At 49.6% G+C, this 22,949-nt stretch overlaps 1 protein-coding gene across 5 annotated transcripts; it reads right to left on the bottom strand.

Moving 5' to 3' along the window:
- Positions 1 to 56: 56 nt before the first annotated feature.
- Positions 57 to 21,911, bottom strand: LOC136011763 (ADAMTS-like protein 2). 5 transcript variants are annotated; one of them, XM_065674059.1, is made up of 18 exons: positions 21,253 to 21,908; positions 14,471 to 14,613; positions 12,184 to 12,259; positions 11,606 to 11,708; positions 10,506 to 10,651; positions 10,158 to 10,281; positions 8,879 to 8,959; positions 8,266 to 8,441; positions 7,576 to 7,993; positions 6,551 to 6,971; positions 5,620 to 5,726; positions 5,305 to 5,434; positions 4,754 to 4,967; positions 3,952 to 4,107; positions 3,407 to 3,577; positions 1,509 to 1,685; positions 720 to 864; positions 57 to 599 (listed from the first exon to the last, which is right to left on the bottom strand). In XM_065674059.1, the coding sequence occupies exons 1-18, from the start codon at positions 21,322 to 21,324 to the stop codon at positions 481 to 483; spliced, it is 2,979 nt and encodes a 992-aa protein (XP_065530131.1). In that variant the 5' UTR covers positions 21,325 to 21,908; the 3' UTR covers positions 57 to 480. The 5 variants fall into 5 exon arrangements, with proteins under 5 accessions (XP_065530131.1, XP_065530132.1, XP_065530134.1 ...); XM_065674060.1 differs by having other exon boundaries at positions 5,305 to 5,431; XM_065674061.1 differs by lacking the exon at positions 57 to 599 and having other exon boundaries at positions 741 to 859; positions 21,253 to 21,910.
- Positions 21,912 to 22,949: the final 1,038 nt, after the last annotated feature.

Genomic DNA, 22,949 nt, shown 5'->3' with positions numbered 1-22,949 from the left:
TGTGGCCCCTCTCCTCCCTTGCCTCTGGCCTAGGTGCATGCATCCCAAAACCACAGTTTCATAGTTCAGCTCTTTATTGTGACACAGAGTTTTTCAGTGTGTTTTGGAAATTGTCCTTCTAGTAAAAAATCTGCAGGGCAGACCAGAGAGATGGCTGCTTTGTCTGTGCCCTGTTGCAGGCTGGCCTCTGCCCCAAACTGCCTCCAGCTAGAGCTCTTCAGAGACGATGACAGCAGGGACAGGCTTTGACAACTCATTTCTCAGTAGCTTTTGAGGAACTGATGGGTTATCCTGTGTAAAATCCTCTTGGTGGAGAGGGAACAGTGATGACTAACTCCTAGGAATTCTTCCTCGGTGAGCAGGCTGGTCTACAGGGACTGGCTCCACAGCCAAGCCAAGTGGTGTGGCTTCAAGTGGTAGAGTCTGGCTCAAGAGAGCTCTTGCCCCTTAACATGGAAGGGAAGTATGACCTGGCAGCAGTCAGGGTGACCTGAGCCGACATGACCAGCAGCAAGCCTTCCTGTAGTACCAGTGAGAGCACAGCTTCACCTTCAGCACCAGCACACAGTTGGCTGTCGCTTTATCTTCACAGTCCTCTTCTGGGGAACAGAAGCATCCACAGAAGGCATTAAAAAGGAGATGTGCTTCCCCAGCAAACAGCTGGACAGAGCAAAGGGCTCCCCAAGGGCTCCACTTCCTCCCTACCCTCCCACACTTACCTGGTGCCTCTGTGGGGCATGGCTGGAGCTGGCATGTCTGCCTGGCTTCTGGTTTGGAAGTAGGGTCACAGCCCTGAGCCAGTGCTTCCCCTTGGTAACACTTTACCTCACGCAGTCGCACACCAGCACCACATGTCTTGCTGCACTGTCGGTATCAAGAGGATAAAGGAATCATGAGAGACATTCTTTTATTTTTCTGTAGTTTCCAAGTTTGCTCTTCCAGTGAGGCCTCCCAGTCCCTGCTTTGGATACTGTTCTTGAGGAGGTCTGGGTAAATTTCACACTGATCGCAAACTTATGCTCCCTTTTTGTTGCTGAAACAGAGCCTCCCTGAGCTGGGGTCAGGGCAGAGCAAGGAAGGTGTTTGCTTCCACCTCTTTAGTGCAACTTGCAATGTTTTTTTCTTGGACTGTCAATGGACTGCAGTAGAAGAAAAATGGCTGCTGTGAGCCAGCCCCAGCTTCCCCTGTCCTCCATTCCATAAAGGCTCACCAGTTAAATCAAGGGAAAGCCAGAACACTGGATGCTGGCTGTATCCTGTACGTCTGCAGTATGGCACATGCTCTTGCTTGAGGCAATAATCCACATGCTAGAAGGTTTTCCCCAGCTTGCATGTGCCATTCCCTTCACCTGCTCCCTGGTCTGCAGAAGAGCAGAGCTTATGGTCCCATCCAGACCTGACAGAGACATCAGCAGAACAGGCTGCTAGAAAACCTCAGTGCAGGTTGGGCTCTACCAACCAGGATTATGAGGCCTCCTCCCCCCCATCCCCACCACCCTGAGCCCTACCTGAGACCATGAGGTAGTGAACCACGTTGCACATGGCCTCCTGAAACAGGTAGCTTGTTCCTCAGGTTTCTGAGAAGCTTCACAGTGCTTCTCAGGGTACTCCCTGTACACTCCATTCTCCAGGCCCGCACACAAGACAGCTCGGGTCTTCACCCCTCGCCCACAGCTGGCATCACACTGGGAAAGAGAACATAAAAGCCAGGTAACAAATGATGCTTGTCAGCTGTAGAGCTTCAAGTAGTATGGCATCCTGCTCAGAAGCAAGGTGCATAATGTCTCTGCTAATACCAGTCTAATGGAGCTAGTGCTGCCCAGGTGACAGCAGCAATGGGAGTCTGCAAAAGAGCGGAGTTTCTTAGGGAGTGGGGACTCCCTAATTAGTGGTAATTAGTGTTTAGCCAGTGCTGGGGATGCCGAATTCACCTCTGCTAGCCTTGAGAGCAGCTACAAGGGTTCTGGAGTAGCCAAGGTAAGACTACAAGATGCTGTTTCTGTCTTATTTTATGTGTATCTATGTTCTCAAAAACCATGTAGCCTATTCATGTAGCAACCTATATTTTGGAGTACTGACAAGCTTTGTGTGGGCCCCAGGGGACTAAACTGGTACAGTGCAGGTAAGTTGCATAGACAAGTACTACTGAGGCCAAAGCTACACGTGCCTAGCTGGGAGGACTCACCCTCTCGGGACACCACCAAGAGAAGCAGCTCATTCTAGCTTAGCTCTGCTTCCTGATGCCCACGGAGGCAATTGCCAGTTTCAGATTTCACTGTTTTGTCCCTTCTTCACCACAGCAGAGCCAGCATAACTAGCTTGTGTCTGCCCTTAGTCATCCTGTGAACTCAGAGCTTATCAGCTGAGAGAGAGAACACAGCAAAGGCAAAGAACCTGGCACATACAAAGGTGGGGAATTTGGATTCAAGCGAGTTTAATAACCTGGGTACAGCTGAAAACTGCACTACAGTATTGTTTGTGACCCACACTATAGGCCAGAGTTGAAGAGGGTTACAGAATTGCCACGGGTCCCCAGGTTTAACTAGTTTGTGATCGTTGCCAGTGTTGGAGGAAGACTCAGCTGAATGTAGTCAACAGCTATAAAGGACAGCAAAATGAGAACAGAGACAAGACTTGATTGCTTCTCTGGTTCCCTAGAAACCATTTTTCTTACTACCCTGTGAATCCGTGTTTTGCTCAGGACTTCAAAGATAAATCCCGAACTGGACTCAATGTGCTCTTCTAGGTACGCTGGGATTTGGATCAGCTTGTATCAGGAAGCCTAAAGCCTCAAGGCCTTAACAACAGAAGGGAAGTATGAAGATCGACAGAGACCAATTGACTTGATTGTTAGAACAAGGCCCCTGAACCATTTTTGCTAGACTGAGTAAAAGTTCTGAGGCAAGTACACAGTCAATGGCCTGGACATGACTTCCAGGAGAGAGATGTGGGCTATAGTTCAGGTTTATCTTCAGATATTATTTATCAGAGATGAAGCTGTGTTTGTTGAGGCTTTCTCTTTAGCATGTAGGACCAGACTCTTGAAATGAGTGAGTGCAGGTTCTGGACAAAGAGCTCTGCTGAGGTGTCTGCAACAACCCAGCTATGACCCAAAAGTGGAAGAGGGTAGTTTCTGTAGGTCACTGCTGCCCTCCAATGGAGGTCACTGGGAAGACAGCAAATGCCACAGACTCCGTGGCAGACTATAGGGTATTGGAGGCACAGGGCAAGCTAGGGTATTCATTACTCCTTCCTCCTTTCTAAAAGGAACTACGAGAACGGTACAGCCCCAAAACTAGAGGTCACACCATACAACCTTATTCCAAGGCAGCCAGGCTCCTACCATCTCCTATGGGATGCAAGGTGGAAAGGAGGGCTGAGGACACAGGGCTGTGCTTGGCTTTACCTGGTCCCACTCCTGCTCCACCCAATGTGCGGGGCAGTTCTTGTCTCCACACGGATGGACAGCCAGGGGCTTCGTGACTGGGTCGCACTGCGAGCTGGAGATCACCTTGCCCTCCAGGTTGCGACACGCGATGAAGCGGCTCATGCGTCCCTCACCACACGAACCTGAGCACTTGGAGGAATAAAGGGCATTTAGACACATCAGAAAGCAGGAAGGTGGAGGGGTCAGGGTTGGTGGTGCCAGGAGACCTCAGTCCAGAGCCTGGCCCTGCCACTGGGACTGTGGCACTGGATCCCAAGGGTCTTTAGAGATACATCTGGTTAGGGGCTTCCATTTTCCTGGTGCCATGAGCTTCCCAGGTAACGGAATGTAACTCACCTCACAGCTAACCAAAATTTACAGCATGAAGAGGCAAAAATACTCTAGTTTCTTTAGATTAGCCTCTTCCAGAAGCAAGCCAAAAGAGAGCAGTAGCATGACAGCCTGCCTGCCAGCCCTGCATCCCCAGCATCAGGTACAAGCAGAAGCAGACCCTCGGCACTCACCGGGCCCCAATCCGATGCAGTCCAGTGGCGGTCGCAGGGTGGGCCTGTGCAAGCCTTCTCGCTGCTGGGCTTCTGGGACTCATCACAGAGGGGTGCTTCCACCGAGCAGCGCACCTCCCGCTTCATCATCCCCTGAGTGCCACACCGGGCTGAACACTGCAATGGCCATACACAGTCAGCCCTGGGGCTGAGACCAAGAAGGATGAGCAAAGGTGAGGGAGGCAGCTATGCCTCCTCCCATTTCCTTCTGCAGCACTAGGTGAGAGGGGAAGAGCACCAGCAGGGACAGGAAAAGGTGGGTCCGTCTCTATCTCTGCTGCTTATTTAATTTGGGTCCTAGAGTTCCAAGGCTCCAAGATGCTGATACCTGGAGTAATGTTCAAAGTCACTACTAGTTCACTGGTCCAGTACCAAGCAGACTGTGAAGAGTTAATCAAAAGAATTTTGATTGAATTTTAGCTTCTCTGTGTCTCCACGCTACGGTTTCCCTATTTGCTCTTAGAATCATAGAATTGTTTAGATCCTCTGGAAGAGGGAGGTAAAGCCTCTTGCTTGCAGGGCTTTAATTAGGTCCACATCCTGCTTGAGAAGTGACCTTAGAAAAAATGTTTTGCAATGGATATTGTCTGCTGAGCAGTACCAGAACAGGGTAGCCATGCATAAAGGCAGCCTTTGCTTCCCCAGGATGCAGGTAGCCAAGGGCTTCTTTAGCACCCAACATCTACTAGCCACCTTCCTCCAGGCCCCAGCCCAGCCCTGGCTGCTTACCTCTGGAAGCAAAGCTCTTCTGCTGCATACCTACCTCAGACCACTCGGAGAGCTCCCACTGGGGCCCACACGCCTTGTTCTTGCAGGCTTTCCTCTCCATGGGCCTGGCCAGCCCAGCTGACTCACAGAGGTCATCATAAACAGAGCTGTCGAAGCCTGGAGCCAGCATCTTCCAGCAGCGCACAGTGCGGTACTGATAGCCCTCACCACAGGTTCTGGAGCACTCGCTCCACCGGCTGGTCTCCCACCTCCACAGGCAGTCCCAATGAGAGAAGGAACAAAGGAAAACCCAGGTAAGGGAGACAAAAGGCATGGGGTAGCTGGGGAATGCCTGCACACCTGGAACCTCCTCACCCAGTAGCTGCTGCTATGAATCTGCTCATCACAGATATGCCTGTGTTAAGGCAATGCTGGTCTAACTGCAGGCAATTTAGACAGCAAATTTCTTCCCTCTTTTTGCTTAAAGAGGATACTTTCAAGTTTAAGCGTATCTTCCAGCCTGGAAATGGCTGTATACATTGAGCAAAAAATGATCCTTAGAAAGACATCTTGTCCCTGTGGACAGCTGATGTCATTTCCACTCACCTAGGCTGGCAATCTCTTCCTGTGCAAAATTCGTGAGTAGGTTCTGGTCGGGTTAGGGCATCACAGTATGTTTCATCCACTTCCACTCCATCATACCGGACACATATCGCGTAAGAGGCACTGATACCTGCTGAGCAATCAAGACACTCCCCTGGTCACACTCCATTGGATTAAAAGCCTCCACTCATCATGATTAAATTACTGGAGTGCTCACTGCATCTGAAATGCTACCTGCCATTTTAAAAAATACCAGTATTCACTCCATCAACAGCCAAAAAGGACTTCACATGATCAGTCACTTGAAGCCAAACCTACCTGAAGTGCATGTGGAGCTGCAGGGGGCATAAGCTGAGACTTTCCACCGATACATGTCAGCCAAGCTTATGTCATCATGGCCCACAGGGCTGACATCAAACTCATTGCTGTGGAAAAAGGAGGCAATATGAGCTAAAAATGAAGAATTGCCACATACATAATATATTGAAATTCCTCTTCAGTGTCTCTGAAGATGGGAAAAAACCTAGTGTTTCTCCTCTCCACCTCCCCAACCTTGGGCAAGGTGGACCACTGAACATAATGTAAAGACTTGATCCACCTCCTGAATTCAACAAGCAAGGCAGTGTGTCAACATCACTGCTGAGAGGAGGCAACACTCATTATGAGTCTTGTGTATATTATGGTCTTTTGACCAAGTGGGTGCCCTCAGCCTCAGTTCACACTATCACCTTGAGAAGTATACTAGGTGGGAAAGGGGAGCTCAAGCACAGTCCTTCTTAGTATATAATTTCGTGAGAAGAATTCACATGTGACTTGCCAGAAATGTTTAAAAGTTGGCCCTCATTCTCCTGCCAAATATTTACTGATGTTACAGAAGTTTCAACAAGCTTATGTGCTCAGAGGAATGCAACAGAAGGGGCATGATGTAGGGGTAAACACGTGACATGCTATAGACTCCTAGCCTTCTTTACAACCACGTCAGTGTTGGCTTCACAGGTCCTTCAGCATGTTTAAATGGATCCCCTAGATGCAGGGGACCTGAAATACGTTCTCGGAGCTCTGTGTCAGGCCATTTGTGACAATCAGTCTTTGGAGGACATACCATTGCTCAAGCATCTACATCAGCTGCCGTGGGCAGACACTGGTGAATGGGGACATCAAGGACAGCAGTAGGACTACCAGAGGACTGGCTTGTCCTTCCCTCCCTAGCTAACCATGCATTTGTTTTGCCCAGGAAATCAAGTGCCACCTTTCAGTGCCAGGAGCTTGCAAAGGCTCTGCTTGGCTGATGTCCATGGTTGGGCTGGCACCTAGCACAGGGCTCTCCACAGGTGCCATCATGCTGTAGTTGGCTGCTTCCCCCTGACTCCCAGCAAATGCCTCCACCTTCAAGTCTTCCAGTGAGTTCTTACGGGCCAACACTTTGTGGAGGCCCTGTAGCCACCGAGCAGCTGTCTCAGTCCATAGTCCTGCTGTGGAGTTCCTTGAGGCCACCCTGGCAGCCAGGTGCTGCAACTCCCTACAGAAGGCAGTGTTGTGTGGGTCTCGGTGACACAGGCGCCTGAAGAGATGAAGCCTGGAGGATGCTATGTGGCTGTTCTCTGGGAGCTTGGATCTCCTCATGCTGTAGGGTACAGCTGTGCTGATGGAAATCTGATTGAACCTAAGAGCTGGAAAAAAATACAGGCATGCTTGAACCATACTGAATGGCTTAAACTTCAGCATGCGGTATTTAACAAGACAAAAAACCTTATTTGGCCTCAAAATCACTTTTTTTTTTTTTTTTTACCACCAGGGTGCACCAACAGGCCTTAACTGCCCTGAGCAGCTCCATACACACTCTGCCCATTGCTCAGGAGCTCCAATTAAGCGCAGACTTGGGCATTCGTTTCTGGTGTTCTTTCTTCCTAAATTGTTGTTTGGCTTCCCCAGACTGACCTCAAAGTGGACTTCTCCCCTTGTTTTCACCTGATTATCTCTGGACTGTTGCTAGGACCTGCTCCTGTCCCTGCCCTGCCTGCCAAGCTCAGGTGCTGTGGGACTGCTCTGCCTAAGAGGGCATTGAACGATCTCTGCTGCGGTCACTCTCTCCCAGCTCCCTTTCCCTAACAGAGTTACTAGCCCTTGCTGCTCCCTGACAGCCTCCACCCCACTACGAAGTGTCATTCCCTCCTGTCCACCTTGATGGTAAAGCCACCTTAGATTTCAGAAGACCAGTGTGGGATGTCCTCTTCCAAAATAAATCGAGAGAGAAGGAACAACAAAGCAACCAACCCGCCTCTGTTTCTCGACCAGCTGCTGCTGCTTTCTCCTCCTCTCCTGCTGTGTTTGTGGGATAGATCTGTCTTATCTGGAAGTCATACTTCTTCTCTTCACCTTGTTCCCAGCCCCAGTCCTGAGCATGACTGGTGGAGTTGGTCTGGAAGAAGTGTGGGTGACCCAAGCCTAAATCTTCATGCCCTTCTCTTAGAGGAAGCTGTTCACTGGTATCATCTGGTGACAGAGTGAGCCACGTGGCATTGAAATCCTGGGCAGCTCTGGAGTTAGCTGGAATGGGATAGTTCTGGCTGGTCTCTGGGAGGTGGTGGTAGAGAGGTCTGTCTATATCAGGGGCTGCAGTTTGGAGAGGCAGTATCCGTGGTACAGTGTAGTCATAAGTTATGTGTGGCATTTTCCCATTGAAGTTGTAGTACTGGAGGAAATGGAGAAAGAAAACAAAACTCTCTTTAAGGGCATGTATTTTCCAGAGAGCTCCCCTAGCCACAGCCATCTTGTGATGGATGATAAAAGAAGACAGCATCCTCATAAATCCAAGAGAAGTACATACAGCCAAACCAATATATGGCTTCCTCAGCCACCTACCTGTTTGGCTTGGGAACCAGGTTAATATTCCCCTTGTCTGAGGGAGGCTGACAATTTTAGTATAGGCAAGATAGGAAAGCTTAAAACTATTTCCTTACATACCATGGCATTCAGAGACTGGTTAGTGGGTCCGTGAGCTATGATATACTCCAGTCCATCTGAGTTCAGGCTCAAGGGCCGCCGGTACTTGAAGACTGTGCCAGCTACCCTGAAGTTCTGAGGGTTGTCAATAGCAGAGTTACCGTTGAAGAAGAAATGTCCAGATTCATCTGCAAGTGCTTCAAAGAGAGAGAAAATGGGTAAATGCGATACTCCGTGCAGAACACTGGGGCTGCACTGGTAGTGAGGAGAGCAAACAGCTCAAGATCAAGAAAAACCCAACAGAAAAAGAACTATAGGCCTTCCAGCATTCATCTTCCATATCAGGTCAGCAGTGTTCAGTGCTTGGTGCCTTCATTTCCCTCTCCAACAAGAGCACAAATGTCTTCACAACAGGGACAGTCCATAGTGAGCTCAGTTACCAAATGTCCCTCTTGCCACTGATTGCTGGAGATACAACTTTGATTTATGGATAAATGAAGTGCCCTTACGCTACCCTGGAGGAAATGCTCACAGATAGCTCTCTCACAGGATTGATGAGAGTGCACAGAGCCATCTTCCCACCTCCCAGGCAGCTGAACTGGGATCTCCACGTCCATCTGGTTCCTCTACTTACCTAGGATGTTTTCTGTTTTCCTGCGCTCAATGATAAGGATGTCTGTGGCACCAGCTGGAATGTTGGTGATGAACACATAACCTAATGAACAGAACAGAGTGTGAGGAAACCTTGAGGACAAAATAAAAAGGTCTGGGTAGGAAAAGCAGCTCGTGGGACAAGTGTGTATGTAGGAGGGCAATGCTGCCCTTCAGGGGCAGGACTCTTATTTGTATTACAAATCACTGTTACAGATCTCTAAGGCTCAGCCTGAGCACTACTGGGTCTGGAGTGAGGAAGGAGCTGCGCAACAGTCTGGCTTTAACGTGTGGATGAACGTGCTGTTGCAGTCTTTCTGTCAAGAGCAGAGAAAAAGCTTATTATGATCAGGACTAATGCTAAACAGAGGATGGAAAAAAACACAGGGCCCCTCAGCAACTGACTCAACAGAATTTGTCTCAGGAGTAGCATAAAAATTGACCTTTAAAGGGAGAGGAAATAAGAAGGCTCTTAAAAGTTGTGGGTTTGGCAGCTAGTCTTTCCTGCTAGAAATGCAGGTCTTGTCCATTCTGTAAGATTTTATGAGGACTGGAATTGGAAGCCAAATCCGTATCTGTACTGCTAGAGAGGTTAGCACCATTACCCCTGCTCTGGAAAGGGGCCTGAGTGCTTTTCCTAGTCTGGTGTCTGTAGGGAGTGATGCAGACTAGTGAAACATCAACAGTGGGAAATGTTCCAAAACACTCTCAAACACCAGTTAATTAACTACTACTGAGTATACCACAGTCTTTTTCTTCTGTGGGTGGAAGAATGGGCCATGAATTTGCAAGGGATGAATCTCAGCCCAGTTTCAGGGGGACTTCTCCTCAGCTGTGCCAGCCATAGGATTGGGTAAAGCAGGAGACTACTTGAAGGCTGAAACACTGTGACCCTCATCAAAGGAGCTTAAGTTTCAAATGAATACACAGCACAAATAAAAAATGATTCGTTGATCTCTTCACATTATCTGAGGTAGGCAAGATGCCAAAATCAATAGGAACAAATAGATCCCCAGCTGCTTCCTGTTGTAAAGAGGTGAAGGGAAACCTTACCAGCCTAATATAGAGCACATCAAAACCCATCTCCTCTGGTGAATAAGTGAAAAGGACAAATTACAGGCATTTAAGCAGGCATGGTATTCTTCAGTTCTTTCCATCAAGCAGCTGGGAAACTCCTACCCGCATCAAAGCCAGTCACCCTTCATGCCCGCTGGTGTAAGAAGTAGCAGGTGAAGTCTCCAGACTGTGGTAGCAGGGAGTACCTATCTGTGAGATTGCCTTTCGGAAGCTGCCCGAGACACGGTGGCAAGTGCTGCCGTCCCCTCCACACACCCTGCATCTGTCCATCGTCCGGGGTGAGTACAGGCTCCCATCACACCCAACTGGCTGCAAGGAATAGAACAAGATAGGGTTTCCTGTGGCCAGTATATCTCCACAGGTCAGGGTCTTTTCAAGAAAATGCTACCATGCTCTTTTGGTGAGGCTCTGGGAGTGGGTGATATAGGTTAGCTTGGAATAGAGTAATGAATGAATCCCACAGCAGCAGTAATTCATCCAGGCATGCACCTACATACTCCTGATTTCTACACTAATTCCTCCCAGAGCCTCACCTCACACTTCCCATTGATGCAGACCCCTTGATAGGTCCTGTCCTTGCAGGAAGTACCATCCTGTGCTTGGACCATCAGCTGCCTCTCTCCACTTTGTGTAGTGCACTGGAGGTCACATGGCTTATTGGAGATACTGGTGTAGTCATCTGAAGGGACAGAGGCAGAGAGTCACCAGGCAGATCAAGGTACTCAGAGATGGGCAGTGAGAAAAGGGACTTTCTTCTTACTCATACTGATGTCAGCTTGGATATTCTTGCTGCTTGAGATGAGACCCCAAGGCTACATATTTTGTAGTACTAAAGTGGGCATGGTATGGGGCTGCAGCTGGGAACCACACCTAGCAGAAATAGCTCTTGCTGGCAAGCCCTTTTCTTTGTCATACCCTCTCCCCTTTGCAATGCCCTGTGCCAAACACAGGACTCTGCATTAGCAGATCCCAGGCCACACATAAATACAAAAGAGCAAGCAAGACCTGTAAGAGGGATACTGACTGTGTGGGGCTGTGGGCAGGTCCACCCCATTCAGCTCAGAAACCAAAGACAGAGGTGCAGCTATGTCCCCTTGGAAGTTAATGGAAAAACAGGTGGGTCCAGAAAGAGGGTAATATCTGTGGTGAGCTATATCTGGGCCTCAAGGCACAACTGGCAACCCATGTGAAGCAATCTGTCTTGCCTGTACAGGAAACAGATGGGCATCCTGTGCAGAACAACCCACCACCAACCCCACATAAAGCATGCTGGGTGACAGAGGCAGCCAAAATTGTAGAAGGCACAAAGAGCGTGAACACCCACTCTGCCAAGATGACTGCTGGTTAGCCAAGACAACTCAGAGAAGCCTGTGTCCTGTCTGCCCACCAGTGCTTGCTGATGTAGGATCCAAAACAGGAGCAATGTGGTGAGAGAGGAGGCCTGGCTGGGTGGAGCAGTTCTGTGAAAAGACAGGGAACGATTTCTCCAAAGCAGGGAGCATAAGGAAGCACTTCCAGACCAGCCAGGAGCATCCATCCCTTTTCCCCTGGGACCTTCCCCTTCTCCTGTGTCAGAAAATCCTGTGGTTTTTTTTCTCCCCCTGATCCTTTGAATGAAGCTGTGAAAACCCACCTGGATAGAGAGGCATCCAGTGGTAGTAACGCTTCCCAAAGGCTTTGGCATTGAAACTGGAGCACTGCTGCTGTTTGAAGCTTGCTGTGTTGGCTGGGCAGGGCTACGGAGGGAATAAATGTGATCAAAAGCTCCCTATGTCACAGCCACGGTTGTGACAGCTGCTTATCCCTTCTGCATCCCTGGAGGATGAAAATGCCCTGTCCACCCTGGAAGGAATCAGTGATGGACTCTGAGATGCTGTAATACAGGCCAAAAGGCCAGGCCTCTGTTGCCAAGAGCCCTTCAGACAGCTGTATTTAACAGTCCTGCAAAAATTACTTCCAGCAAAATAGAAACATACTGGAAAAACTTTATCCACCTCCCCACCCCACAACAAATATATTTTTGTATCCTTTTCCCCCACCTCTCACTCCCAGAGAGTAGAGCCCATCTCTTATACCTTCAAAGACACACTGTCACCCACCCCAGGAGTCGATCACACCCCTTGTCTGCACTCTTGAGTGCTGCTACTCTTGCAGCGTTCCCAATTTCACCTTCTCCAGTGAGGACCAGTTAGTACTGGAAGTTGTCCTTACCTGCTGCTGACACAGTTGGTAGTGCCTGGCTTGACCAACACATATGGTACTGTTTGTTGCCTGGGGTATCTGTAGCCTGCAAACCAGAAAGAAAATGAGCTGGAGGTCTGTGAAGTACTGAGGTAGTTAAGGATGACAGAGAAGCTAGGCCTGACTTAAGGGGAAGAAGCAAGGCAAGTATTTTATCACAGGAAAGCTTTCTGGATCTAGACTAGCCAACATCTCTGAAGCCCATTTTCTGTGCTTTAGGTGAACTGCTATTTTAGATTACTCTCATTTTGGGACAGGTTGAGCAGACAAGAAGCAACTCCAGAACCACCACCTCTGAGTCTCTTGACCTCTGAGCTCCAAAAGGGTTGATGTGATGAAATGACAACAGACCCTGATGATGCTTCACTCCCATGGAAGCACATAGGATTTGCAGTGACCAGGGAAGCTGATCTCAGGATTCACTTTGCAGAAGGCAGAGATAGAACCTCTCATGTGGCCTGGCCCAGTTAAAAGATTAGCAGATGATGGACCAAAACCATGGAAATTTCTCAACACTTCAGCTCTGGCCGGCAAGGGTTATCAATGGGACACTGGAGTCCTGGACTGATGCAAAGGCAAAAAAATTCTTGAAAGCTGGGAAGATGTATGGAGAATGGCCGAGACCACAGATTAAGGCAACAGTGTGTGTGAACAGGAGTAGCAGATAATGTGTTAACAGTATTGGGAACTTAGGGTGCATTGTGTAATGAAGAACCCTGTAGGCATACTCAGGCTGGACTAGCTGGAGGCTCTGCAGCTGTCCCTCCAGAACAATGCTTTACATGACGTAGGCAAAGCCTAAATTTACACCAACCAGCTTGAAAACTGCCATCCTTTCCAGCTGAAGTAGAGGCTGCCTGCAGCCTCAGAAATCATTTTGTGGGCATACCTGGCTCAGACTTGAGCCAGTCTCCTTAAAGCTGAAAAAAACCTTTTGACTGGCTTTTATGGTGAGGTGTTTTTTGTTTGTTTGTTTGCTTGAATCTGACTCAATCCCTGGAGTAAAATGCCATAGCAAAGACCTCCCCTCCCCAGTTGTGGTGTCAAGGATAGAGCAGATGCCAAATGGAGAGGAAAACATCTCTTCTGTCAGCAGGCAAAGGGCAAACAGGCTGCTCTGGCTGTGGGGGGTATGGGACAGCCCCAGGCTCCTTCCCACCCTTTGTTTCCCACTCCTCTCCCATCATGGCCATAGCGTGCCAGGGTAAAGCAATAGCAGAGACATTGGCAAGGTAGCATAGAGGCTACATCCAGATGGAAGGTACTGCAGCACACCTGGACCCTCACCATGCTGTCAAAGAGCCCACATAAAATAAGTTTTCTGCTGAAGGAAGGAGAGCAGGTTGGGGATCCTAGCTTGAGCTTCCTCCACTCAGGAGTGCATCCATGCAGAAGGGAAAGGGGCAGAGTATGGGGTGGGCAGCGCCTGTGAGCTTGCTGTGCTGTAGGATGCCGGCTCTCATTAACATCACAGGAGCCTGGAGTAAGAGATTAGTGAGGTGTGCAGGAAGAGGAGAGCTTGGCAGCAAGGTGACCCAGAAGATACAGCAGGAGTTCAGGCAGCTGAAGTTCCCTAAACTTCACACAAACAGAAAGCTCCCACAAGCCCAGTCCAACTGATACCAGGACTGTAGCAGCTGTAGGGGACAAATGTGGCTGTAGGGGACAAATGGAGATGCCAGATAAACCACAGAGAGAAATAAACTTGAAAGCTCTGCAGAGAATAAAGAGGGGAAACTGCTGAGATGTGGCTGAGCTAACTGCTGTCAGGAGTAAATCAAGTCCCCATAAGGCATCTGGGATTAGGTACCCACATCATTAGCCCAGGAACTGCCTACAAATTAGGGTTAGGTTGGTCAGAGCTACCACAGCAAGTGAAGGAAAAGGAAAGTGGAATAGAGCTAGCTTTCTTCAGCTCACAACTCCGTCAAATCTCCCACAGACTCCAAAAGAGGACCAATCCCTTGCTCCCTATCAGATGAACCAGGCTGAGTGGGTGACGTGTTCAGGGGGCCTGTGGCTTGCCCCATTGCAGCATGCTTCTCCCTTGCCAGCCCTCCCCACCACTGCCTGCTCATCACCTACCCCATACCCCATGGGCCACAGCCACCTTCCTTTCCAAGAGACCAGGGATGAAGACAGAACAGCCGACCCTACAAACTCAGGAGGTTCATACCTAAAACGTAGGTCAGGGGCACCCCATTTCCCCTCTGCCACTTCAGACCTGGCCAAGGACTCAGGCTGGGACACAACTCACCTCTGTTGCAAGCAGTGCCTCTCCCGGGACATCACACCTCCTCCGCAGGACCGGGAGCAGGTGGACCAGGAGCTCCACTCTCCCCACCACTTGGTGACTTCTTCATCCCAGAAGCCAGCTCCATCTGCTGCCTCACTACTGTCCTGACAGAAACAGAGCATGGTTAGCTGGAGAACCTGGCTCCTCACCAGCCCTGAAACACAGAAGGACCTTCCAAACGCTGCTCCCTCAGGGACCATGTCACTTGGATGCCCTCTAAATGGGCAGCACTGGGACAACCACGGCAGGATCTAGGTCCCTGTGGGGCCACACCAGGCTCATGCATCTCAAAATTCAAATTTCCCTCAAAGACTGAGTTATAGGAAGGAGAATGCCTCTGGGATCTTGTGCCATGCTGTAGAGAAGGGCTGTTGGGCGGGTTATATGTGACAGTAACACCAGCTGCAGCCTGGGTCAGGGAGAACAGCAGATCACAGGTCATACTGCCTGCCTGGATCTGATGCAAGGTCAGGAGAGAAGAGGAAGATCTGCGGTGCTAGGCCATGCAGATGTCTGCCTGCAGGGAAGCTGGGGGTACACATCTATCACTCACTGGAGCTGCATTTCACCAGGTAAACTCTTTGTGATTAAATCAGCTCACATCCAAGCTCCTCTCCCTCCAGCCCTCACAAGTCATTTTCAAGTGTGCTTCAGAACCTGAGCCTCCTGCAATTGCTGTTGCTCCCTTTCCCTATGCACCCCACTATTCTCAGAGGTGGATTACTCCATCTCCCAGCATGCCTTGCTGGGGCTGAGCCTTTAATTTTGCCAAAACTGAGCTCTCCTGGCCCCAGTATGGTCATTGCAGCAGGCTGCTGTTGGCTGTGCCTTCACAATTCCCAGCAGGTAAGAGATTCTGTGCTTTAGCTTCAGGTTTGGGTTTCTTTCTTAGACTATTTTCCTGTTTAGTGTCTGTCTGATGGCTTGAAAACTCCCAAGGACTTTGGCAAACTAGCCTGTGCAGGAATTAATTTGCTGTTCATCGAAATACAGCTGTGAGTAGTGTTAAATGCAGCAATGAGTTTAACACAGGACAGTGACTAGAAGGGATTTATCCAGTTGAAAACACTGACAATGTTTGAGTACTAGTAGAAGAAAATGAAAAATGTGTGTGTGTGAAGTCTGCTATGTTGAAGTAAAGGCTCAGGGAAGTTGTATCAGTGCTACCATCTGTGGCAGTGGCAAATAATCCTGTTGCAAAGAACCAGTCTGCAAAGCTTAACCAATGCATGTGAAAGAAAACTCAGCAGGGTTTGCTCATCACTAAATGTGCTCTGTATGCTGTTTTGGTTGTCTGCCTCTTGGCTTTACACTCTTTCATAGTGTAATACGGCCGAAGTGTTCTTCATCTTATAGTGTAATTCCTGCCTGAAAACTTCTTTTTACAGCATCTGCCAACAGAACACCCTCTGGGCAGAGGAGATGCAGCTGGTTCATGCAAATGTTTTTAAGCTGTAATTTAGAGTGGCTGAAATACGCATAGTGCTGCTTCTTGGTGATAGCCAGAACACGCTGAAAGTAACCTTTTCCGCTGCAGAAAAGCACCATAATACCCAATGCTTTATTCTCTAGTGATTACAATAGTTAATTTTTGAAAACAGTAATATGGTAAAACTTTTTGCTGTACTGAGATGTCCTGGCTGGAGTTAACTTGCCTGACAAGGACCAAATGCTGTGGTCAGCAGCTGAGCTGCTCAAGATTAAAATTCAGTTTACAGGAAACAGACATATTTTCACAACTAACTTTTTCTCTTCTTCCAAATGATTGTCTCAACATATGTCATACGAGAATTTTTGTCTGACTGTATACTATCAGACTGTAAATGGACATGCTGACTATGTTGCTTTCACACTTAGAAATGAAAGAAACCAAAGGTCTCTTATTGTAAGGTATTTTTGGCTAGAATCTTTCCCTGACCTCTTCTATGCTTCTCTGTGATAAGCATCTCAAGGCCTGTGGAGAAAGAGCTCTTCACAATTGTTGGGATGGAGAATGCCAATGATTTATCTGGTGTCTGTCCAGAGAGTTCAGCACAATACAGATTCTCCATTGCTGGGGTAATAATCAAAGCTCGTGTCTCACCACTTCACTAAACAGTTGCATGAGACGCATGGACAGCCCGGGGAGAAGGCATGTGGACTAAAAGCTGCAATATTTACACAGCTTTTCCCCAGGTGGCAATAAAAATCTGACACTCTAACCAGCAAGATAATCCTGCTCCACAGATTTTACAATCCAAATAGGCAAGACAAGGCAGAAAGGAAACAGGAGAAGGGAAGTTAGATGGGCTGTTCTACTGACCTATCCCTAGATATGAGAAAGACTTTGTGTATCTGGAGTGGTGGAAAGTTGCAGACTTCTTTTCTAGGTTACTGCTCTTGGGTGTTTAGCCTTGATGCAAGGAGACTTGGCATGTTTGGGGATGATCAGCATCTCTCCCTTTGTGTGCCTCTTTCTTATGGTTAGAATAAGATACCTTTCTCTCCACACTGGGACTTTCAAGGATGACAGGAGCCCAAAGGAAGATTTATTGAAGGATGCTAGGCAAAACCTTTTTTAAAAATAAAATGTGTTTCCCTATATCCATAAATTCTGCTCCTGCTTCCTCATTGAGCTGCAGTAATCAATCACTTTTAAAGTAGATTGATTTGGCTCTCAGGTTTTCCATGACCAAGCTCCCTTGCCGATCTTTGCCTAGGAATGCTTATTTTCTTGTGTAAGTAAGGACAATGCTGAGCTGTCCCCTTGGCCAGTAAGACTTACAGCATGACTACACCAGTCCTAGGCCTGGTGACGCAGAGGGGGAACTCCAGGTACTTAGAGCTGTGACAGCTGGTTTCAATCTGTGCTGAATTTATTATACTGTCAGAAACAAATTTGCACTAACCGTGACACACAAATGGTTCTTGTTTTTCATTAGTAATACTTGCATTTTCCAAATTTTCCAATAGTAAATTAAAGACTGTGGGAAAGACTCCAGATTAGATTAGCTCCTAGCTTTAGTTCCCCAAACTCCTCAGCAAATCCCAAGAGTTACCTTCTGGCCAAGTGAATTCCTCTCCCCCACCTCCTCCTTGTAGGATAAATCAAAGGTGCTTAAAAACAACTCTTCTGCATTCTCCTTGTTGTAGGAGATGCTGGAACTGCTCTAATTTGCACTCTGCAAATAAAAGAATCAGAGCAGGCTAGAAACAATGGAGCAGGAAATGTGAGTAGGTCCAGTCTTTGTAAGGCTGGTTCTGTCTGGGCTTGAGTGAGGGCTCTGCCTAAAGGAGGTAAGAGGGTCAGGTGTGATTCCTTAGGTAATGAGGAATATAAGGCCTAGAATTTACATCTGTAGAAAAGAGGGACCATATTTCAGTTCACCCAGGTGCTCTTGTCAAGAATTTCCCCTCAGGCGTTTGTGGCTTGGCACCGGTGATTATATAGCTGCAGTTCTTCCTCTCTGAGGTTAACCGAACTATTTCTGTGCTTCTGCACCTACACGGGAGGCCATGCAACTGAGTAAGTGAGAGTTGCCCTCCTGTCTCCTTGTTGGGGGAACCACATCTTTGAACCCCAGCCTGCAGAGAACTTTCTGATGACAAAATATCTGTCTCCAGATTTGCCAGTATCAATAGCAGAAATGTCAGTCTCTCGGCCAGCATCACTGAAAGCTTTTTTGGCGTAACTGAAGCCCCAGCAGCTGCTTCCCCTCTCCCCCCCTGCCAAACAAAGGCTGACACAAACAAAATGCTTCAGTCCTGCAAAGAAGGGTGGGCTTGGACTGACATCCTATCAGATTTCCAGGCGGTCTTTCTGAAGAGCTGAAAGGGATAAAATAAATTCTCCACTGACTCCCTGTCATGCCCTGGATCAGCTCTAAGCTATGCTGGGTTTCCCAGAAACCTGGGAAAAACTGCAATTACTGTGTCGGTGGCCCAGTCTCCTGTGTTGCTTATTGTTGTGCCTAATCTTGAGATTCGTTAGAGCCTGGGTCCTGGAAAAAACGCTGTCTGAGAAGAGAGACCACAAACATGCCTGTCTAGTTCCCTTAATAGAGGAGCTTGGGGGGGGGAAGCTCTCCTGCTGCAGCCTGGCATGCCTTAAGCACTGGCCCACCCCTGAGGGGCACAGTAGCTGTTATAAACTGTTCTGCTCAGCCCTGTCTAAGCTTGTAAGACTACTAGAAACAGCAGCTGAAAATGAAATAAATTCTTCACAGACTTCTTCTGAGGCTATTAACTGTACATCCTCTACCAAAAGTTTCCATGATCCCTTTACTGAAGGGCTTCTCTCTACAGCAAACCACACACACTACTTACTGAAATACTAAGTGGCTTCAGATGTCTTAATGCCTGGAATGGATGTCAGATTATTATCTGAAAATGAATGACCATGTTTAACTCCCCTTCTCTGAGCTCCCCATGTCATTCTCTGACTAAAGCTGTGGTGAAAGATTCTACCACAGCCCTGAAAAAAAACGACAATAGCATTTGCAGCTATGCCTTACTGTTTTACAAAAGAACTGGTGTTTGTGTAAAGCTGCTTCTCATCCTGTCATGGTTTTATCCTATTTGGGTAGGCTAAATAGTTTGTATGAGAGATTCAGTGTTGGAAGCAGACACAAAACCCAATTTTCTTTAGAAGAGTTGAAACAAGATACGGGAGGAGTCTTCCATGAGGGGAAGGTATCCTGAGGTAAAATAAGCAATGCAGCATAATTTTTAGGGGATCAGGAAGAACGTTAATCTGGGTGGAAATGTTAGCTTGCTAAAGATGTGATATTGCAGCAGGTATGTAACAGAAATCTAGACATATAATGAGGTGCAGATGAGAAGCAAATTAGAAAACCAGCGAACAGAAGCCCGTGGAAAACTATCAAGTACGTTTGTAACCCTGTTGTGACAGAAATTTCACAGGCAAATGCTGCACGTCATTACAAAACACTTGATCCAAGTCAGGTTCTTCACTTCAAGTGGGATAACTCACTTATTCTGGGGCAAGCTGGTAAAAAGGATGGAAATCTGTGAAGGGGAAGAATTGAATAACAGGCGGTGTGTATGAGAGGCATCTCACTGTCAGTTTTTTCAGAGGCACTGAATGCAATTAGCCCCACATAGGAAGGAATTTGCTTACCCTATCTATAGATTTAGGCTTTCTATGACACCTTCTGTATAATCATGTTGTATAAAGAAAACAGGACAGCAAGAGAAACTGTAGGTTAATTCCCAAATGACCATTTTATGCACTGGCTTGCACTGGAGATACCAATCAATACTAGGCACATCTGCTAGGCCAACTTGCACTATGCAATCCTTGATCAGAGTGCTCTGTGGGATTCTCCTGGAGTAAGGGAGTCTTCAGGGCAGACCTGGCAACAGTACTGGTGTGTGTTTGTCCTGGGGAGAGCTCAGCAGCCCTTTTCCCAGGCCCACATGCCCTCAGCTTAGGTGCTGTACAAACACAGCTGCTGGGGGCAGAGAGAACCACCAGCAGCCAAGGCTTGCGTGCGCATGCTGATGGAGGAGTCCATCCAGGTCACTCTTAAATGAAGGACTTCACATCTGTTTAACTTGACCCAGCTTGCTCTGCCTGAAGTTTTCTCTGACTTAGCCCTATAGCTAAGGGGTAAACAGAATGGGCAGTGGATGTGTGTGAAGGTAAAAACAAAGTGGAAATGAGACACTTCAGCTGTAAAATTAAGATAACCCCAAACCAGGAGATGCTGTTGCTCCTTAAACTGGGATTATAGACAGTAAAGCTGGTGTCCAGTCTTCTCTGCATTTAAAATAGCTCCTGTGAGATTGCTTCACCCCCATAGAGGCTGGCTTGTGGGGGTGGGAAACACAACCCCAAACCCTCTTTTCCCTTCTGCAGAGCAGAATCCCTTTAGCAGCAAAGAAATCTGGCCGGGTTTCCCTTGGGGAAACAGGAGCGCTGAGCCAGAATGCACGCAGTGACCCGTGAAGGCAGGGGCACGGCCGGTGCCCTGCGAAGCTGGGATTTCTGCCTCCCTGCCACAGTAACAGGGGCAATTCCCCCAGGCTGGGCCTCAGGGAGAAGGGGACTGGCAGAGGGGTTCTGGTGTTGCCGTGGAAAAAAGTGCTGCAAGGAGGGCCAGGCTGAGAAAGTCCTCTATGGAGGAGAGCACAGATGAGGGGAGCGTGGGGCTTCAATGCCTGGACATGTACCCCACTTAGCAGAGAAAGCTCCTGCCTGAGACCCATGCGTGGGGTGGCAGGAGGGCCAGGGAGGATCAAAGTCTGTTTTCAGCCCTAAACTGGCGTCAGCCCTCTGCTAGAGATGAGCATGGGGGCAGCCCCTGGCAACCCTCCCCCCCGGGAAAGGCCCTGCTCCTCGTGGTCCTTCAGGTGATGCTGGGAAGCTTCCTCAGGCATCGTTATCCCCCTTTTATAAAGTCAGGCGCTGGGCAACGGGCAAAGCGTCTGGTCCTTGGGGTAAATTTGAGGGAAGACAGAGCAAAACCCCCTCCTCAAGTACTTCAAAGCTGAAGGAGGGCAGCGGGGGAACCCCCAAGTCCAGGCTACTCCCTGCAGGAACCAGAAACCTACGGCGAGGGGCGAGAGGCCGCTCCCTGCCCCGCGCAGGCCCCGGGTGGCCAGGACCAGCGCCGCCAGCTCGGAGCGCCCCTCCTGGCCCCGGGCCCACCGCGGCTCCCTGAGGGGAGGGAGGGAAGGAAGGAAGGAAGGAGGGGGCGAAGGGAGGCTCCGCCGCCGCGGGCCCACCCGCTGCCGCTTACCTTAGCGCCGAAGGGGGCGGCGGCGGCGCTCAGGAGGAGGAGGAGGCGGAGGCGCTGGGGAGCGGCGGCCATGCCGCGCTGCTGCTGCTGCTGTTGCCGCTGCCGCCGCCGCGGAGGAGACGGCGAGGCGGCGCGGCGGCCCACCAGCGGCGGTGGCAGGAGCAGCCGCCGGCGGAGCGCGGGCCGGCATGGCTGCGGGAGTTAATGACTTTACAACCTGCCGGGTGGCGGGCGGCGACCCGCGGCGCGGCCGCTCGGCGGGGGGGCAGGGGCCGGGCGCTTCTCGGGCCCCGCCGCCCCGGGGCTCGGTCCCGCGTCCCGCCTGCGAGCTTGCGGGGCAGGGGGGCGGGCAGGCTGGGCCTGCCGCCTCGTACCGCCCTGCCCGCTGCCGGTCCCAGCGCCCGGCACAGCACCAGTTCCTCTCGCCTCTTTCTGCGCCTCCTTCGTAGCCCCGCAGCGTCTCCCGGCAGCGGCGGGATGCAGCGAGCGGCCCTGCCGAACCGCGGCCACCAGCGCTGCCCGCTGCACCGCGCACTCCCCCCGCTGCCAAGCGAAGTCCTCCCTCCGCTGGCTTCCTCCTGCACAAAACACGTTTGCTCTACCCAGTTCCTCTTCCCTGCCCTTTCTGGGCAAGCTATGCTTTTTGGTGCATCCCTTTTGGTTCTCCTGGGGCTGAAGGGCAGCATGTGCTCCGTGCCGGAAAGGAGGAAACAGACCCGGGACATGCAGAGCTGCTCTTTCTGGAGCTGCAAATGACTTGTGCCTGTGTGCGTAGTGAGCCCGATGACCTGGTCCATACTGAAAGAGGATATAGTTGCCTAGAGGCCCCCAGATCTCCACCACGATTTGTTAAATTGCATACTAAAGCGCAGCTTAGGCCACACGTGGAAGTTGTTCAGTCTGTGCATCCTGACCTTAGGCAGTAACTGCAAAAAGCACGGTGCAATATCAGACCATTTGAACCTACTCCAGCAGTCTGCTCTTTGCTAGAGGCCTTCTCAGAAGATGCAATGGCACCTCAGAAGCCCCCATAAGCTCTCTGAGACCTTTCAGGCTAAAGAAATCTGTTGATGCCTGTCTCCGGGTGCTGCTTTCAGGCTGGAACACTGAAATAGTCAAGTGTGTAACTTAAGAGGAATGAATTTACTTGCCCTCCCTTCTGGATCCCAATTTGTTGTGCTTGTGATCAGAAGACAGCTCTTGGTGATATCCTGTGAGTCTCCAGCTGCTGCAAGCCGTGGACAGAGGCTGTGCAAAAATGGCATTAGGTGTCCCTGACCTGGGGCAGGCGCCTGGGCAGCAGCAGTTCCTGCCTGCCAGATGTGCTGTAATTAGTGTAGGAAGGTGATCCGAGTACTCCACACCTCTCCCCTACCAAGGGTTTCAGCCTCAAGGTGAAGGGGAGGAAGGGGAGAGGAATGATGGAGGGGTGTCAGCATGAGGGAGCAACCGGGAGCTCCCATCAAAGCTGCCAGGAAGGGGGGCAATGCAAGGAGAGGAGGGGAGCAGTGTTCTTCTGACCCATCCAGAGAAAATGAGAGTGAGGAGCACTGACAGTAGCACGGTTGCATCATGAGCTGCCTTCCACAAATGGGAAGGAAGCTTCAGAGTCAATTCTTGACCTTCCTGCCCTGCTGCAGCCCTGTGTAATGTTCCTCTGGACCCAGCTCCTGCGCTGCAGATAAGCAAAGCTGTGG

This window comes from Lathamus discolor, chromosome 3 (assembly GCF_037157495.1).
Source record: "Lathamus discolor isolate bLatDis1 chromosome 3, bLatDis1.hap1, whole genome shotgun sequence".
NCBI classification, from domain to species: Eukaryota; Metazoa; Chordata; class Aves; order Psittaciformes; family Psittacidae; genus Lathamus; species Lathamus discolor.
This window is presented reverse-complemented; position numbering and strand designations above follow the sequence as displayed.